Source organism: Herpailurus yagouaroundi, unplaced genomic scaffold (assembly GCF_014898765.1).
Source record: "Herpailurus yagouaroundi ecotype Mexico unplaced genomic scaffold, PumYag 159, whole genome shotgun sequence".
Lineage (NCBI taxonomy): Eukaryota > Metazoa > Chordata > Mammalia > Carnivora > Felidae > Herpailurus > Herpailurus yagouaroundi.
Genome location: NW_024412400.1, coordinates 9089614 through 9109280, shown reverse-complemented (window position 1 = coordinate 9109280; position 19667 = coordinate 9089614). Strand labels below are relative to the sequence as shown.

General features: G+C 44.5%; 1 protein-coding gene across 6 annotated transcripts in view; it reads left to right on the top strand.

Annotated features, from left to right (window-relative positions):
* ULK4 (unc-51 like kinase 4) overlaps positions 1–19667 on the top strand; it is a 586637-nt gene that overhangs the window by 333081 nt on the left and 233889 nt on the right. For all 6 annotated transcript variants that reach the window (XR_005791953.1, XM_040479906.1, XM_040479903.1 and 3 more), the window contains one exon: positions 7745–7850. Coding sequence is in view for 5 of the 6 variants with exons in the window: in XM_040479906.1 (XP_040335840.1) it covers positions 7745–7850 (106 nt within the window). In the remaining variant the exon portion in view is untranslated. The remainder of the gene's footprint in view (positions 1–7744; positions 7851–19667) is intronic.

Genomic DNA, 19667 nt, shown 5'->3' with positions numbered 1-19667 from the left:
CTTCTCTTCTCTTCTCTTCTCTTCTCTTCTCTTCTCTTCTCTTCTCTTCTCTTCTCTTCTCAGGCCTCAGTTGTTTTATCTTTAAAATCAAAAGATTGAACTAGAAAGTTTTCTCAGCTTCTTCCAAAGTCTGATACTTTTTTTTTTTAATTTTTTTTTTTTCAACGTTTGTTTATTTTTGGGACAGAGAGAGACAGAGCATGAACGGGCGAGGGGCAGAGAGAGAGGGAGACACAGAATCGGAAACAGGCTCCAGGCTCTGAGCCATCAGCCCAGAGCCCGACGCGGGGCTCGAACTCACGGACCGTGAGATCGTGACCTGGTTGAAGTCGGACGCTTAACCGACTGCGCCACCCAGGCGCCCCCAAAGTCTGATACTTTGATTCTCACTTCACTCCAGGTTTGCCTGCTGGTTTGGGGCAAGCCAAGGAGCTCTGACTTTCCTCGGCCCGGTTTCCTTTCTGCCTAGCGCCATCTCTCTCTGCTCTCTGAAACCCTAGGTTCACATAAAGTCGCCAGCTCCCAGCACGGTCTTCTCCGGCACACGTGGCCAGTACTCCTTTGAGACAGGAACCGCGAGCACCACACTTGGTGAACTCCCCAGTGTGGGCAAACTCCCACAGGAAAAGACAGCCGTAATTGAAAACTGTCTCGTGATAATTGAATGTATCGATCTTTCCAGTCCCCGAACGCAGTATTTTCTTTCTTTAAAATGGGACACTTCTTTCTATTTGTGAGCAATCCTTTTTAACGGAGAGCCCCATTAAAACCGTGTCTGCGTCTGTCAGGAATAGTGGAGTGTACATTTTCCATGCCGATGCACATGCTTCGTGAGTCCTTGACAACTATTTCACACGTGAGAGATTTGATGTATTTTGGTTAAAGGGAAAAGGTCTGAATTTGTCATTTATTGCAAATATCCAAAAGCGAGTATGTACCTATTAAACGTTTAGAGGACGGCCATTTTTATTGCTCAATAAGTATTTATCAGTTATTTAATTGAAGGCAGTTTCTGGTCAGTGACAAGTTCATTCCTTGACGGAGACTCTCATGAGCTATCTATCCCTTCCCCAGCTGTATTGACCCAAGCGACTTGGAGCAAGATTGGTTTTTCGTTAATACACCAGAGGCCTCTGCTTACCAGGCGCCGCCGCTCCTGGCACTGGGGACTTGATCGAAAGTCCCAGCTCTGCCCTCCAAGGGCTCGAGATCAGGTGAGGAATGAATGAAGGAACCAACCGTTATGTATACAGTAGGTGCTATGATGCAGTCAGGCACGGGAAGGCGATGACCGTGCTGTCCAACGGGAAGGACCGCCTTCCCCACGGCCCCCAGCTGCTGCCAAGGACACCTGGCCTGAGTCTTTAAGAGGGGACGGTAGTTTGTCAAGGCCTTATTTTGTTAACATTGTGATTATTATTTTGGGCAGTGGCAGGGGTGTAACGGGAAGGCAGAGGGACTTGTGTGTCTGGACATACCCCTGTATTTGTTCATTTGTCCCCTTCGGGCCTGTGTTTAGCTCACACAGGGTGTTGTGGGGCAGATCAGCCCCTCCATCGGCATCCCAGGCAGACACGTGGGAGGGGTGCAGCCCGCGTCTGGGGACGCTGGTCCCCGCTGCTCCCCTCTGTCTCCATTGCCAGGGCTCTCCGGCCCGACCGGCACTGGTTCTGACCCGCTGTGCCTGTCTTGAGGCGTAGCGCCCTGTCGGGAGCCGGGGGTAGGGGAGCTTGCTGCTAGAAGCTTAAATGGTGTGAAAGGGCAGGAGGGCTGAGCACGCCAAGTGGCACAGTTCACCTGCCAGGGGGGCATCCGCAGCACTCGGCCATTGGCGTGGAGCGAGGGCTGGAGTTCTCCAGCTGAGCTCGGCATATGATTGGCAAATGGTACCATTTGGTCCACAGCCTCCTTTCTGTGCCAGCCGGAATGTATTGCTAATAAGAACTTGTATTTGCTGCTGCTTGAGGGCCTCGACCATATCTGTCAGTCAGATTCAAAAATTTAAATTCTTTTCTCGCATGTCTTGAATCAGAAAGATGATGACCCAAATAAAAGAAGGGACTTCGTTCTGTACCTCCAGGCTTTTAGGGTGAGAGCATCCTATGTGTCTGGCTACCTATGGGAAAGAGTGCTTCCTCAGAGCCTGCTAAGCCCCCAGCAGCCCTGACCCCTGGGCCCAGGAGCTGTTTGACTGTTTGGCAGCTGGCACAGCAAATGCTCAGTAATGGTCACCCCAGCCCCAACTTCGTCATGCCTCAAACATTCCCACTCTGGATGTCCATATATCCTTGCCTTGCTTCCCAGGAAATCCTGTATGCATTTATGAGGTAAATGGGTAAAATTCATTGTATTTTTTAGTGTTCTTCCCTTTTGAGAGAGAGAGAAGGGGGGCAGAGAGAGGGAGGGAGACAGAGAATCCCAAGTAGCACAGGGCCCAATGTGGGGCTCGAACCCATGAACCATGAGATCGTGACCTGGAACTGAGATCAAGAGTTGGACGCTTAACCAACTGAGCCACCCAGGCGCCCTGTGAAATTAGTCTTAAATTTGTGCCCCTTCAGCTTGTTTCCTTCCCTGTTCCTTACCCCCGGGGGTCAGAATTTGGCTCAGGAAATCATGAGAATATTTCCAAAATCATAACGTGATGCTGCTCTGGGATCAAAAGCACGGGAACCACAATGCCCTTGCTTCTGCCACCCGTGGATCTTGTGGCCTCCCCTCCCTTCAGGCCTTTGATTCCCCTGGGGCTCTGGACACTCTGGATGGTGGGAAGCAATGGCCCTCCACCTTGGGCCTACGGTGGACTCTCATGCGCTCCCTCGGCCTGTGGGTCCCACTTTTTTTTTTTCCAACGTTTTTTATTTATTTTTGGGACAGAGAGAGAGCATGAGTGGGGGAGGGGCAGAGAGAGAGGGAGACACAGAATCGGAAACAGGCTCCAGGCTCCGAGCCATCAGCCCAGAGCCTGACGCGGGGCTCGAACTCACGGACCGCGAGATCGTGACCTGGCTGAAGTCGGACGCTTAACCGACTGCGCCACCCAGGCGCCCCCGGGTCCCACTTTTAAACCCTAGGAATGGGGATGAGCCTTGCTACTTGAGAAAGAGGAGCCTGGTCTGCAGTGGAGGAGAGGAGGCTGGAAGTAGAGTCTCCACTAGGGGACTCGTGGCAGCCCCAGCCAAAGATGGCAACCGCCTGTGGCAGAGGAGAGCTGCTAGAGGGGCCCCGGGGAGAATCAGGGGGACTTGATTGCTGATTGGATGTGGGAGGTTGGCGAGGCAGTTGGCCCCTGGGTAATTCCAGGATCTTTGGCTGCATGGTGGGCAGACAAAAGGAGGATGTGTGAGGAGAAAGGACAGGATGAGTTCAGTTTAGATCCCATGGAGTTTGAGCGGTGTGTGGCACAGCCTTGTGAAAAATCAGCAATCTGCAAAAGTGTCCTCATCCCCTCAGATACAGTTGTCACATCGGGACGCTCTGAAGAGCCTTCTGTGGGCTCCAGCTGTCTAGGAACCCAGCCGTGTGGGAGAAGGTGTAAAAGGGACAGTGAGTGGACACCCCACTCTGTCCTAGAGCTGCACCTTTGTACTGTGTGCAGGCTTGGGCACCGCAGACTAGCATCCTGCCGTGCAACGTGTGGGTTTGCCCTGAAATATGATCTCACTGTGTGTTGAATAGGACATGTCCTGTGTTTATTTCCAGGAGATCAGAGATTCCATGTTCACAACACTTGTGTGTGTGCTTCTGCCTTCTAGCCTCCCCTTGGCTTCTAACCTCCGTCGGGACTGGTGGGTGCCTTTCGGTTTGCTGTCTTTTGAGATCTGACCCCACACCAAGGGCAGCAGAGAGTGACCGTGGTTCACTGTTACTCTTCATCGCTAAAGGCATTTCCTGCCTTGACTATTCAGACCCCTGCCAAACTTTTGAATCTGGCCATCTGAAGGCTTTTAGTGCCGTTTCCGCCCTCAGATACTAGAACGAAGTCTAACACTGTTTACAGTGAAACTGCTTTGGGATGGCTGATCATTTTTCAGTAGTGTTTCCTTGCTGTGCCCTTGGTATTTCAGAGCTGTCCTCTTTAAGCACTGAAGCAATTAGTTTTGAGAAGGCTGATTCTTCAGGGTCCAGTGCTCCCCTGCCTTTCATTTGCTGAAGCTGTACATTTTAATGAAGTTGTTTCATCTATGTTGCCAAACACCAGAATTTTGCTGTTTCCATTCTAATTATCTCTACTGGCAAATGCTGTGTTTTATTAGAGCTCTCAAGTACTCTGTTTATTAAATGTCCATACACTATGCCATTAGGCACACAAATTAGGTCAGCTGTGCTTATTGATGGGTTATGGATAAAGGAGTTAAATGTTTTCGTCATGATCTTGAAATGCAGTAGGATTGCCTTCCGTGGCTGCGTGGGTCGTCAGTGATGGCTTCTCTGATGAGCTCGGCTGCCTTTCTTACCCAGCAGCCGAGGCTAATGCTATGTCTGAGCAATGGTGCTGCGGATGGGGGGGCTCGAGTATGTATCTTCAGTCTCTCGGGTAATACGCTTATTCTTTCCTTTCCTTTAGTTGTGACCAGCACCTCCATCTCGCTTCCCGGGTTGTGTGTCTTACAGCATCGTGGTGCATACTGAGGGCTTTTATGAGGCCAGCAGGTGCCAGTGATGGCGGCACAGGGAGGGCAGCACTACAGTACTTCCCTAATTCAGTGCTTGGCTGCTGCTTTCCACCTGCTACTCCAGGCCCTTTAAGTTCCTCCCACCTCACCCCGTTGCTCCTCAGGTGGTATTGGTTAAACTGGGATGTGCTGATGGGATGGTGGCTCCAACCCCCCCCCCCCCCCCCGCCTCCGTTCCTGTGGTCCCCAGGCGATGCCGCGTGGTGATGAGGGGCATGGCTTCTGCCATCACCCAGACCGAATCCCAGCCTCGCCACTGAAGAGCTGGGTGATTCTTGGCAAGTCCCACCTCCCCTCGCTACCCTCCATGTCCTTATCTGTAAAAAGGGGAGAACCGGAGCCACTTGGGTGTATGTGTGAGGATTAAATGAGATGATAATGCAGGTTACATGCTTGGGATACAGGCCCCGGCACGTAGTGCCGCATCAGCAAAACTGTCAGCCACGCTTTGTCCCTGTTCAGGCCCACATGGGTGTCTGCCACCCTGGGCCAAGATCAGCGCCGAAGCCGCTGGTGGCTGGGCCCCTGACCCTGTGCCACAGGCCCTCTTGTGCCACAGTCATAACCTGCTCTGTCTCTCCTTAGAGGGCTTTACTGGCGTGCGTTGAGGTGCCCGTGGTGTAGACTGCTTGCTTTATTATGAGCCATGGGAATTAAAAAAAAAAAAAAAAAAGACATCAGGTCTTTACCTAGCCTTCCGTTATGGTCTTTTCACCCTGGGGCTCAGGCATAGCTTGCTGGGGGACGGGGTGCCCTAGAGGAGCATCCAATGGGACCCAGTCTTCCATCGGGATCATCCCTCCCTTCCAACTCTGGCCCGTGGCCTTTGAACCAAACTCGAGTTTCCCTTTTCTCTTTGCATGAGGCTTGCGAAGTGCCCAAGACTAACTCTGGCCCCACATATTTACCGTACTGTTTTCTCCCTTCTTAGAAATCCTCTACTCTGACTTTAAGAAGCAACTATGATGTTTTTTAATAGATAATTTATCCCCTGTAGGCTAATATGGTTGTGAACAGCAAGAACAAATCTTATTAACGTTGCTAAGAGAAATGAAATAACTCAGCTTGATAGAAGTTAATGGAAGTGTGTTTAATTCATATGTACACCTTCTCAACTGCCCTTTGCATGTATTTAATTCTTTCTGGGGGAAATGATAATCTAGGCCACAGCAGTCGCTATCTTAGTTCCCCTGGAGAACCACAGCCTCATCTTGAGCAGGGACAATGATTCTGTCCCATGCTCTTTTCTCCCCCACACCATGTAGGAAGCATATATACCTGCAAGAGAGAAGAGTGACTCTATAGAATTCTCTACTATACTCTTCATAAAGCCCTCACTTTATGTTAAACAAAGGTCACAGTGTATGAATTGTTTGAAAACCAACAACAAAGAAACTTAAAAACAACAATGGTTTGGGGCACTTGGATGGCTCAGTTGGTTAAGCGTCCGACTTCAGCTCACCTCATTGTCTTGTAGTTTGTGAGTTCGAGCCCTGCTTCCGGCTCTGTGCTGGCAGCTTGGAGCCTGGAGCCTGCTTCGGATTCTGTGTCTCCCTCTCTTTCTGCCCCTCCCCCTCTCACTCTCTCTCTCTGTCTCTCTTTCTCAAAAATAAACAAACATTAAAAAAATAAAAAAAACATTTTTAATAATGGCTAGAAAAGGAACCATTTCTCTCAGTCTGGTTACAGGATTATGGGTCTCTTTTTTATTTCCTGCATCAAGTATTTGGTCCTGAGGACCCCCAGTGATAAGGTTGGTGGGGGCTGCTAATAATCAGAGCGCACCTTCGCTTAACGCCCCTCTGCAGGCTGAGTAGTGCGGCTGGCAGAGGCCTTCATTCTGCAGGGAGTCTGGAAACTCCAGGGCAGGAGTCCGAGAACCTGGTTGGCCAGGGTACAATCCTGGGTTCTTAGTGTTCAGGGGTCAATGGAGGTTTGGATAGTGGGTTTTTGTACTAAAGGAAATGCCTGTATCGACAAGCGGCCTCACCCCATCAGCACAAGGAAAAATTGAAGTACTGGCTTCACAAAGAGGCAAAAATATTACCAAGAGCATCGTAGAAAAGATACATTTAATCATAAAAATGTGTAGATCAAAGGAACAATGGATTTATCTCCAGTGAAAAGGACCTATATTTGCTGACAGGCTGGTCTTTGAATAAGCAGTGGAATGTGTTATTTTACTGAATGGGACCAAAAAAAAAAAAAAAAAAAAACCTGAAAAGATTTATTAGCTCCTCTTTTCTTGACTAGAATAGGTTTCCTATGTATCGTTAGTTACTTTATCATGAATAACGTGTCGTGTCATCTTGTGCCTATTAATCACCCTTTCCTCGCAACCCACTGTACGAATAATTAGATGAAATTGGTGGAGGACCATCGCTTCCCTATTCGTCTTCTTGAGCTCGTGTCAGTGGAACATTCAAACGTTACCATTTACTCTTCAGTGTGTGTTTCTAAAGAAAGTTAGAAATTTGGGGGCATCGGTATTTGGCAAGCAAAGCCCTTGTCTTACATCCAGCGAAGACACAGATGGCGAGGCGCATGACGCCAAGGGGCTGTCATTGCTGAGAGACCCACATCCGGTGACACAGCAGCTTCGGAGCCAGATGCAGCGTGGGTGTTCTCGTAAGCCTTGGAAACCATGTGTCCATCAAGGGTCTCCTGGTCGCTCTGCCGTGTGTTGTCCCTCCAAGACCTGGCGCTTTCATTTTGTGACCTCAGTCACTTTCAGGTGCGGTCTCCCCAGGTCCACGTAGTTACTTCTGGTCACTCGGACTCCTGCGTCACCCATCTGAAGCAGAGACAGCCGTGTGGCTGTCGCTCCTGGGTTGGAGGCCACATGCAGCCGCACTGCGCTCTGAATGACTCATGCTGCCTCCCAGCTAACTGAACACGCGGATGGGGGGAGTGTCTCAATGCGGAAGGATCTGCTTCGTTAGGTGCAGAAAGTTGACCATTTAGCCTCATGCAAAGGATGAAGGGACAGAGGTCACCCGATCATTTGTCTCTGTCGTGGTATAATTGTAATTCTGTATAGTTATGATGACATTTGTGATCTATTGCAGGAACATCAGGAGAACATTCTGGGTCACACCATGCAAAGTGTGATTGCGTTGCTCAACAATCTGGTGGCCTGCAAAGATTCAAATATGAAGCTACTTTATGAACAAGGTAAATGCTTCTTAGCATTCCTTTTGAGACTCTTGTTTTTTTTTTTTTGCCTATTTGTTATTTTCCTCATCATACGTAGCAGGGAGTCAAGAAGTGCTGTTTTAAGTTGATGAATCAGGGGCGGCTGAGTGGCTCAGTTGGTTAAGCATCTGAGTTCGCCTCGGGTCATGATATCACGGTCGTGTGATTGAGCCCCACGTCGGGCTCCGTGCTGAGTGTGGAGCCTGCTTAAGATTCTCTCTCGCTTTCTTTCCCTCTGCCCCTCTCCCCTACTGGCATGCTTGCTCTCCCTCTCTAAATAAATAAAATAAGTTAAGTCTAGATATGTATGCAACCCCTGGGGTACATTTTTGTCAGGTGCGGCTCCTTGAATTTTGGTCCTCTCGAACTTGAAGACCTGTGAGCTAAGGACACACGTTACTGCTCTGCCGCATTTCTAGACTGTAACGAGGAGACGTAGCAAGAAGGACCATCAGAGGAACTCTCATTTAAAAGGGCAAAGTAAAGGTAGATAACAGTCACTGATCCACAACAATGTTGAAATCTTGGGGCACACGTTTCCTCAGCCCTTATTGTTCCCAAAGGAAAAAAAGACTCCCGTGCTTTGAGAGTGGTTTGCCCTGGGAATGGTTCTCTGTGGCTCTTGCCTCTAACTTCTGAATCCTTGTTCTTTTCCCATAAGAGTGGCCCATACTCGTAGCTGAGTAAGACTCTGAGCCTGATTCTTCCCTGTAGAAGTTTGGGACCCTACAACTGTTTTTCATTCTGAAAGGAATCCTCCCTGGTCTCCTCAGTCCAAACCAGTGGTGCTTCTTTCAACGTAAGTCTAGCAAAAGCTTTGTTAGTTTCTTGTAAATTTTTTTCTGGTTTCATTGAGAAATAATTGATACAGCATCACTGTATAGGTTTAAGCAGTGTGGCGTGATGATTCGGTTTACATATATTGTGCAGTGATTACCACAATAGGTTTAGCTAACGTCCATCTTCTCCTATAGATACAATAAAAAGAAAAGAAAGAAAAACTGGGAATGGTTTTTCCTTATAATGAGAACTGTTAGGATTTGCTCTTAACAGTTTTCCTATATATTATGTAGCAATGCTAACCGTCATCTTATGTTGTATATTACAGCCCTAGAACTTATTTATTTTTACAACCGGGGGCTTGTACCTTTTGACCACCTTTCTCCTTTTCCTCTGCTTCTGGTAACCACAAGTCTGATCTCTTTTTCTGTGAGTTCGGTGGTGATAGTTTAGATTCCACATATAAGTGAGATCGTACAATATTTGTCTTTCTCTTTCTGACTTATTTCACAAAGCATAATGCTTTCAGGGTTTAACCATGTTGTTACCAATGGTAGGTTTTCCTTTTCTGTGGCCGAATAATATTCCATTATGTGTATACATACACACCCTTCCTTCTTTATCCATTGATTGCTTGAGGGACCCTTAGTTTGTTTTCATGTCTGGCTACTGTAAATAATGCTGCTGTGAACATGCAGGTGCAGGTAGCTTTCTGAGTTAGTGTTTTTGTTTCCTTTGGGTGTATTCCCAGAAGTGGAATTACTGGATCATATGATGGCTCTTTGTTTTTTGTTTGTTTGTTTTGTTTGTCTGTTTGTTTTGAGGATCCTCCATACTGTTTTCCATAGTATGGGAAGGCTGCACCAATTTACATTCCTGCCAACAGTGCGCAAGGGTCCTTTTCCTCATCCATGTCAGCATCTGTTACTGCTGGCCTTATCAGTGGTGGCCAGGCATAAGGTGGCCAGGCATAAGGTTCTAACAGGCATAAGGTGATACTGCATTGTGGTTTTAATTTGCGTTTTTCTAATGACTCGTGATGTTAGGCATCTTTTCATGTACCAGTTGGCCTTTTGTGTATATTCTTTGGAGAAGCGTGTGTTCAGGTAGGTCCTTTACCCATTTTTTAATTGGGTTACTTTTTTTTGCTACTGCGTCATATGATGTCTTTTTTAAAAATTTTATGTAAATCCAAGCTAATTAATTAACATGTAGTGTAATATTGGTTTCAGAAGTAGAATTGAGTATTTCATCACATACATATAATGCCCAGTGCTCATCCCAACCGTATGATTTCTTTGTGTATTTTGGATTTTAGCCCCTTGTCAGATACATGGTTTGCAAATACTTTTCTCATTCCATAGGTTGTTTTTTTACTTTCTTGATGGGTTCTTTGGTGTACAGAAGGTTTTTAGTTGGATGTCATCCCACTTGTTTATTTTTCTGTTCGTTGCCTGTGTTTTAAGCATCACATCCAAAAAGTCATTATCAAGATGCATGTCAAGAAGTTTTACTCCTATATTTTTTTTCTAGGGCTTTCATGGTTTCAAGTCTTAAGTTTAAGTATCTAATCCATTTTGAATTAATTTTCACGAGTGGTGTAAAATATAGGTCCAATTTCATTCTATCTGTTCTCCACTCAGTATTCTTAGCTCCCTTGTCAAATATCAGTTGACTGTATGTGCTTGGATTTATTTCTGGGCTTCTGATTCTGTTCCATTGGTCTCTTTGTGTTTGTGCCAGCACCATAGTGTTTTGACGACCATAGATTTATATTCTAGGTTGAAAGTAGGAACTGTGATGCCTCCTGCTTTTTTCTTCTTTCTCAGGATTTCTTTGGGTATTCGGGGTCTTTTGTAGCTCCATCTGGGTTTTAGGAATGTTTTTTCTACTTCTGTAAAAAATGTCATTGTCATCTTGGTAGGGATTCCATTGAATATCTAGATGGCTTTTGGTATTTTTGACATTTTAGCAATATTCTTCCAATCCATGGACATATCATACTTTCCCATTTCTTCCTTTCTTCTTTGATTTCTTTCATTAGTGTGTTGTATTTTTCAGAATAGACATCCTTCACTTCTTTACTTATGTTTATTCCTAAGATTTTGTTGTGTTTGGTGCTGTTGGAACTGGGGTCGATTTCTTCGTTTTTCAGAAAATTCATTGTTAGCATATAGAAATGCTATTGATTTTTTGGTTAATTTTGTATCCTGCAACTTCACTGAATTTACTGATTAGATCTAACCATTTTTGGTTGAGTCTTTAGAGTTTCTTTATTTAAAATGACATCATCTCATAGGGGTACTTGTACCCTAGTGTTTGTAGCAGCCCTTTCCACAATAGCCAGATTATGGAAAGAGCCTAAATGTCCATCAGCTGATGAATGGGTAAAGAAGTTGTGGTTTATATATACAATGGAATACTACTTGGCAATGAGAAAGAATGAAATCTGGCCTTTTGTAGCAACGTGGATGGAACTGGAGAGTGTTATGCTAAGTGCAATAAGTCATACAGAGAAAGACAGATACCATATGTTTTCACTCTTATGTGGATCCTGAGAAACTTAAGACCAAGGGGGAGGGGAAGGGGGAAAAAAAAGGGAGGGAGGCAAACCATAAGAGACTCTTAAAAATTGAGAGTAAACTGAGGGTTGATGGGGGGAGAGAGGGGAAAGTAGGTGATGAGCATTAAGGCGGGCACCTGTTGGGATGAGCACTGGGTGTTGTATGGAAACCAATTTGACAATAAATTTCATATTAAAAAAAATAAAATGACATCATCTACAAATAGACAGTTTTGCTTCTTTGTTTACAATTCCTTTTACGTGCCTTTATCAAGACTTTTATTTCTTTTTCGTGCCTGATTGTTCTGGCGAGGACTTCTTGTACTATGTTGAAGAGAAATATTGAGAGTAGCCTTTTTTTCCTGACCTTAGAGGAAAAGCTTTTAGTCTTTCGCAATTGAGGCTAATGTTAAAGCGTAGACTTGTCATATTTGGCCTTTATTATGTTAGGGTATGTTCTTTATGCCTAATTTTTAGATTTTATCATGAATGGACATTGAGTTTTATCAAATGCTTTTTCTGTGTCTAGTAAGATGATCATATGATTCTTTCCTTTCTTTCTATTAATGTGACATATCACATTGATTTTGCATATGTTGAAGCATTCTTAAATCCCAGGGATAAATCCCACTTATTCGTGGTGAATGATCCTTTGCTGTGCTGCTGATTGTGGGTTGCTAATGTTTTGTTGATAATTTTTGCATCTATATTCATCAGGGATATTGGCCTGCAGTTTTCTTTCTTAATAGTGTCCTTTTGTGGTTTTTAGTAACAGGATAAATGCTGGCTTTGTCAAAATGAGTTCAGGAATGTTTCCTACTCTTAAATTTTTTTGGAAGAGTTTGAGAATAGTTGGTATTCTTATTTAAATGTTTGGTAAAAGTCACCAGTGAAGCCATCTTGCCCTGGGCTTTTCTTTGTTGGGAAGTTTTTGCTTACTGATTCAATCTTCTTACTAGTAATCTGTCTGTTCAGATTTTCTATTTTTTGCTTGAGTCAGTCTTGGTAAGTTGTACATTTCTAGGAATTTTTTCATTTCTTATAAGTTGTCCAATTTCTTGGTGTGTAGTTGTTTATCGTAGCCTCTTAATCATGTTTCGAATTTCTGTGGTGTCCATTGTAATGTTTCCTTTTTCATTTATAATTTTGTTGATTTGAGACCTTTCTCTCTCTCTCTCTCTCTCTGATTAACCTAGTGAGGGTTTGTCAGTTTTGTTTACCTGTTCAAAGAACCAACTCTTAGTTTGATTAATCTTTTCTATTCTTTTTCTGTTTTCTGTTTCATTTATTTATGTTCTGATCTTTCTGTTAACTTTGGGCTCAGTTCTTTTTCTTTTTTTTTTTTTTTTTACAAATGAAGTTGTTTTTTTTTTTTTTTTAATTTTTTTCAACGTCTATTTATTCCTGGGACAGAGAGAGACAGAGCATGAATGGGGGAGGGGCAGAGAGAGAGGGAGACACAGAATCGGAAACAGGCTCCAGGCTCTGAGCCATCAGCCCAGAGCCCGACGCGGGGCTCGAACTCACGGACCGCGAGATCGTGACCTGGCTGAAGTCGGACGCTTAACCGACTGCGCCACCCAGGCGCCCCTCAGTTCTTTTTCTTAAAATTGAAGCACAGTTGCGTTTCAGATGTACAACGTAGTGATTCACTAAGTCTGTACGTTATGCTGTGCTCACCGCAAGTGTAGCTACGATCTGTCATCATACAATGCCATTGCATTACAGTTGGTTTGTCTTTTTCTAGCTCCTTCAGGTGTAGATTCAGGGTGTTCATTTGGGCTCTTCTTAATGTAGGCATTATTGCTCTGAACTTCCCTCTTAGAACTACTTTTGCTGCATCCTTCAAGTTCTGATATGCTCTGTTTCCATTTCCATTTGTCTCAAGCTTTGTTTTATTTATTTTTTAAAAGTTTACTTATTTATTTTGAGAGAGAGCGCACACAGCAGGGGAAGGGCAGAGAGAGAAGGGGAGAGGGAATCCCAAGCAGGCTCCGTGCTCATACCATGGAACCTGTTGTGTGGCTTGATCCCGTGAACTGTGAAATCATGATACGAGCCGAAACCAAGAGTCAGCTGCTTAACCGACTGAGCCACCCAGGCGCCCCAAACTTTGTTTTAATCTCATGTTTAATGTCTTCTTTAACCCATGTTGTTCATGAGAGTGTTTAATTTCCACGTATTTGTGAGTTTTCCAGTTTTCCTATTGGTACTGATTTCTAGTTTCATGCCATTGTGTCAGAGAAGATACTTGATGTGATTTCAGTCTTTTAAAATTTGCTACGACTTGTTTTGTGGCCTAATGTGTGGTCTGTCTTAGAACATGTTCATTGTGCACTCAAAAACAATGTGGGGGTGCCTGGGTGGCTCAAGCGTCCAACTCTTGGTTTGGGCTTGGGTCATGATCTCATGGTTCATGAGTTCAAGCCCCACATCGGGCTCTGCACTGACAATGTGGAGCCTGCTTGGGATTCTCTCTCTCTCTTTCTCTGTCTCTCTCTGCCCCTCCCCTGCTCTTGCACGTGCACACACACACACTCTCAAGATACATGAATAAACTTAAAAAATAAAGTGACTAAAAATGTATATCCTGCTGTTGTTGGGTAGAATTCTCTACGTATGTCTGTTAGCTCCATTTGGTCTCTAGTGTTGTTCAAATCTGCTGTTTCCTTGTAGATTGTCTGTCTGGTTGATTTATCCTTTGTTGAGAGTAGAGTATTAAACTCCCCAACTATTACTGTATAACTGTTATTTCTCCTTTTACATCAGTTAGTCTTTGCTTATATATTTAGGAACTCCAATGTTCAGCACATAAATATTTATAATTGGTATGTTTTCATGTACTGACCTCTTTATTATCATATAATGATCTTTTGTCTCTGGTCATTTTTAGCTGAAAGTCCATTTTGTTTGACATAAGTATATCTACCCCTGCTTTTTTTTTTTTTTTTTTGGTTACCATTTTCTTGAAATGTTTCTTTCATCCCCTCACTCTCAGTGAAGACTCTTCACATATTGTTGGATCTTGTTTTGTTTTGTTTTTTAATTCATTTAGCCCTTCTGTGTCCTTTCATTAGAGAATTTAATTTGTTTGCTTAAAGAAATTATTGATAGGTAGGGACTTACTGTTGCCATTTTGTTGATTGTTTCTGGTTGGATTATAGATTCATTGTTCTTTAACCTGTTTTTGTTTTTTGTTTTGTTTTGTTTTTTGAGTTTTGATGTCCTGATACCCTATGTTTTGACTTTTTTGGCATGTTATTTATGTAATTACTATGGGATTTTTTCTTTTTGTTACATTGAGGCTTATGTAAAATATTTTAAGCTTGTAACACCCCTATTTTAAGCTGATAACAACTTCAGTTGAGTTTTTAAACTTGACACTTGTACCTCTCTCTCTTACATTTTAGGTTATTGCTGTTACAATTTAGATGGTTTTTTTTAATTGTGTAATTAAGAACAGATTATTGTAATTATGGTTACTTTGAATACCTTTGTTGTCTTAAAACTTGTAAACTAGAGTATTATTCACCACTGTTATGTATTGTAGAATCTAGCTCCTGACTGTATACTTACCCTTACCAGTGAGATTTACAGGATCTTTTTGTATTTTTATGATGGTATTTGGTATTCTTTTACTTCCACTCAAAGAACTTCCTTTAGCATTTGTTATAATGCATTTCTGATGGTAATGAACTTCTTTTGTTTATTTAGGAAAGTCTTTGTTCCTCCTTCATTTCTAAAAGACAGTTTCACTGGGTATAGAACTCTTGGTTTATAGTTAATCTCTTTCATTATTTTAAATATGCCATCCCATTCTCTTCTTGTCTGAAAGTTTCTGTTTAGAAATTTGGCAGGAATTTTGTGGGGGTTCCCGTGTATGTAACCGTCTTTCTTTTCTCTTGCTGCTTTTAAAATTCTTTCTTTATTACTTCTGACAACTTGATTATAATGTGTCTCAGTGTAACTCTGTTCAGGTTCAACCTACTTAGGGTCCTTTGGACCTCATGCATCTAGATGTCCATTCCTCTCCCCAGTTTCTGGAAGTTTTCAGCAATTATTGCATTAAATATACTTTCTCTTCTCATTCTGGAATCTCCATAATGTGAATATTTTTTCTTTTATTGTGTCCCCATAATTCCTGTAGGCTTTCTTTATTCTTTCATCGTTTTTTCTATTTCTTCTTTGACTATATAATCACCTTTCCTCCAGGTCATTGGTTCCTTCTTCTGTATTGGTGAGTCTACTCTGAAAGCACTATTGAATTCATCAATTTAGTTTCTTTTCAACTCGGGGATTTGTTTTGTTTGTTTTTTGATGGTTGCTATTTCCTTATTGAATTTCTTGTTTTGTTTATGCATTGTTTTTCTAATTCATTTCCTTGCTGTGTTTTCTTGTTCACTGAGCTTCTTTAAAAGATTTTCCTGAATTCTTTGTCTTGACAGTGCATAGATCTCAATTTTGGGGGGGCCAGTTATTGGAGCTTTGTTAGTTTCCTTTGGTGGTGTCATATTTGCCAGACTTTTTATGATCCTTATTCCTTGGGTTAATATCCACACATTTGAGCAATCAAGATCCTCTTCCAGACTTTGCAAGTTTCCTTTGGCAGAGATGGCTCTTCACTAGTCAGCTCAGCTTGGGTTTCTGGGTGTGTTTGCTGGAAATGTCCTTGGGCAAGTGGGATGGGCTGTTTTTGTCTGTTTTGGAGGTGAGGCAACTATTTGTCCTCAGGGATGGAAGAGATGTGCCACTGGCATGGAACAGTTGGATAGGATTTCAGGCTCTGTTCCCTATCTGAGTGAGGCTGTGGGATGGGCTCCATGGTTGGTTGGATTCTCCGATTAGGCTTTCTAGATGGTCAAGACTGGGTATTTTATTCAGTAGGAGATTGAGGCTATGAATTAGCTTCCCTGCCCTAGCAGGACAGCAGGATGGTATCCAGCACCTGTGTAGTTCATTATTTGGGGATCTGAATCAGGTGAGAGTGTACTGAATTCCCTTGTCAGGTGAGGCTGCCAGTTTTGCTCTGCAGATGGGCAAAGCCATGGTCTGTGCTCAGTGTTTATGTGCCACTGTACTTTGGGTTATGGAATGGGCTCTACCATTGCCTGTGTGTTTGGGGTAGATTGGCTGAAGGCCATAATTCAGCAATCAGCAGGGCTACGAATGACACTGCCTGCCTGAGAACATTAGGAGAAACAACTCTCAAGCTGCTAAAGCTCTTTGTTGACCTAAGTCAAGCCAGCTTGCACCCTGAGTTCTCTGACTGAACAGGGCCACTGGGCTTGGTCTGCAAACTATTGGCTCTGCTTGCCCACCTCTTGGATCAAGTGCTACTGGGCTCACAGCTTCGAGGATGTGTCACCAGCCCATCTGGTCCAATGGGGCCAAATAACACCCTGCACGGTGTGTGGAGCTACGTTGCTGCTCCCTTGCCTGGACAAGATATAAAGGCGCCACTCCAGGTTACCCTCAGTTTCCCAAGTAGCCCCCTTAGTTGAGAGGAGCCAAGAGTTACCCTCAGCCTTGGTGGTGAATGAATCCTCCACTTGTATGTAGCACAGGAATACTCCATGCCCAGTACTGGCTTTGCTCTGCAGATGATCAGCTCTGCTTCCTCAACTGCCTTTGGCTCAAGTGTCACTGGGTCACACTGCTTCCACTTGTCACCAGCCCTTGTAGTCAGATTGTGCTGGAAGTTACTCCCCATAGTGGGTAAGGCCGTGATTCACCCCCTGGCCTGGGCGTGGACGAACTGGGCACTAGGGATGGCAAAACTTGTTTGAAGATCCAAATCAGACAGATCCGCACGGTGCAATGAGTTCCCTGATGACGGTGTACCCCCAACTTGAATGTACAGATGAGTAAAGCTGTTCGTTGATATTACTACTTGGGCACCACAGATACAAACTCAGTCTGCCCAGGTCCCTGTGCTGGGTGTTAGAAGCCCTTCCCTGCTTCACCGGTAGTCAGATGTCCAGTGATTGAGCCCCGCAGACTCCCCCTGCAATCCCTGTGGTGCAAGATCAGACTAGGGTGTCCTGCAAAGCAACTCAAAACTTTGAGGGGGTTGCTGTTGGTCCCTGTGGGTTCATTTTCCCATTAGCGGAATTGAAGAGACCTTTCCCTGGGGTGCTGCCATGGCCTGGGGGAGGGGCAATATGGTCACCATGTGGCTGTTTCTCTTACTCTTCTAATGTGGTCCGTCTCGTTCTCTGTGGTAACAGGGGTGGACTTCAGCCTTACGTCTGTGTTCAAGGATTCTCTCAGTGGTGTCTCGTTCTTGAATAGTTGTTTCTTGTTGTGAAGGGTGTAAAGTCAGGAACCGTCTCTATCACCGTCTTGGTGACGTCACTTGGTTTCCTGTACATCTTACTGATATTTGTTTCATTGAACAAAGAGCCCACCCATGAATCCCTTCAGAACATTCTAACTTTGGACCGAGAATTAGGAGACTACAAAATAGTGCTGGTAAGATTCTTAGCAGCCCTGTTGGCTGGTTGAGAGAGTCGGTAAGGAGTCAGATGTCTGAGTTTGAGAATAGAGAGACTGTAGGTCCTGGCTCGTAAAAATGTGGAGTTATGTGGCTGAGGCGAGATCAAGGACAACATGCTCGAGGAGAGGCACTTAGGGAACTGAGAGATCAGGTATGGGAGGATTGGTTATGAGGTGACCTCTGTGGCTACAGAGATACTGCATGCGGCGGACCGTTAGAGCCAGAGCACCTGAAGAAGCCCAGGCAGATTTGCCAGGAAGCTAGTGACGCTGAAGTGTCAAGGGCCCTCTGTTACCGAGGGGCAGTTTTACATTCGTAATGTTTTCCTCTTCTAGTCTGTCCCCAGCCCCAACCATGGAAGCTTCAGTTCTCCTGATTCCTGGCCCCATTCCAGGCTTTGTGGAGTGAACTAGAAATCACAAAAGTAATTGTGGCAAGAGTAGCGTTAGTTAATGCTAATAATATTAGTGATGTTAGTGTTAATACTGTGCTCAGGGAATGAGCGGAAGTGAATAAGTGGTCCGAGGGTGATGGCAGTTGGGAGAGAAGAAACAGGCGGTGGAGACTGTCGATCTGAGATTAGTAAACTGTTGCCCACCAGCTGTCTGCTTGCTTTTACAAATAAAGTTTTGGTGGAACATAGACATGTCCCTTCATTTACATGTATCTTTGGCTAGATTTGTTTTATAATGGCACTGTCGAGTAGTTGAGACACAGACTGTGTGACCCATAAAGCCTGAAACATTTACTGTATGGCCTTTTAAGAAAAAGCTTTGCCAACCTTCGGTCTAGAGGCAGCTGTACGGAACAAGACGACACCACCTAGAAATGTGTAGAAGGAAGCGGACAATTTGAGGGCTTTTGCTAACGACTGTGAGTTCCATGTGTCACAGTGGAAGGGGCTCTGGTTGCAAATGGTAGACAGTTGTCTCTGAAGGATGATGTGCGAAATCGTCTTTCTGTTTTGACTGCAGGGGACGGTGGGTGAACGACTGTGGTCATAAGCTGCGGTGGCAGATGAGGTAGGGATAGTGGGCGTGGTGAGTCCACGTGGTCTTAAGGCTGAGGAGCGTGGTCAGGCCGCAAGGATGGCGGGGTGAGGAAAGGTGGTGGGTTCCAAGAGTACAGGGTTTGGGAACTCCTTGCCGGCCCCTTCTATTAGAGGGTAGAAGGGAAGAGAGGTGGGGAGGCTCCTGCGGCCTGCAGAACAGTCTGCTTCCAGTCTCTAGAGATGAGCACAAGGTCCGATTTTCCTTCATGCTCTGCTGCTTCTCAGACCCCTTGGTTACTAACTGTGCAGACTGATTTTTCCAAAGCTGGGTAAGATCTGATGCATGTTTGCAAACCCAGAGCATGTTAAGATTCACTGGAGTGTGGCCGCGCGAAGAGTCATTGGTGACCTGCCACTCTGTGGCCTTGAATGTAAGTGGTTGGTTTGAGTTAGGTCTTCCTGTTAATCTTTATTTTGGATAAATTCTGGCTCAATGACTCGTTTATATATTTATTACAGTTCCCACAGAATTAAGTTCCCTCTTCCAAACAGAGAGCTATTTCCAACATTGATACTTGAAAAGTCACCTGCATATAAGTGCACTGTAAGGTAGAGGAGGAAACGAGCATTCTTGCTTTCGAGTGCTTCAAAACAGTGCTGTGTTAGGCCGGTGTGAACTGAGTTTCATCCTCAGACCATGCACTAACAGCGCTGAGAGGTCTCTGGAGGGTCTGCTCCCCCCGTGCTCTCCTGTATCAAGTGCTCTGACGGATCAAGCATGTGGAACAACGTGGACATTGATGATTCTGAGTTGAAAAGCGAGAAGAGTTGGCCTCCAAAGGGGAAGAACTTTTTAGAAAAACTAAACCAATTGATTTCATTTACATGTTCCTTTTTTATGTACATAGAAAGGCAGTAAGTGAGTAGCTCCATATCCGAAGTCTCAGAGAGCACTTGCATTGAGGG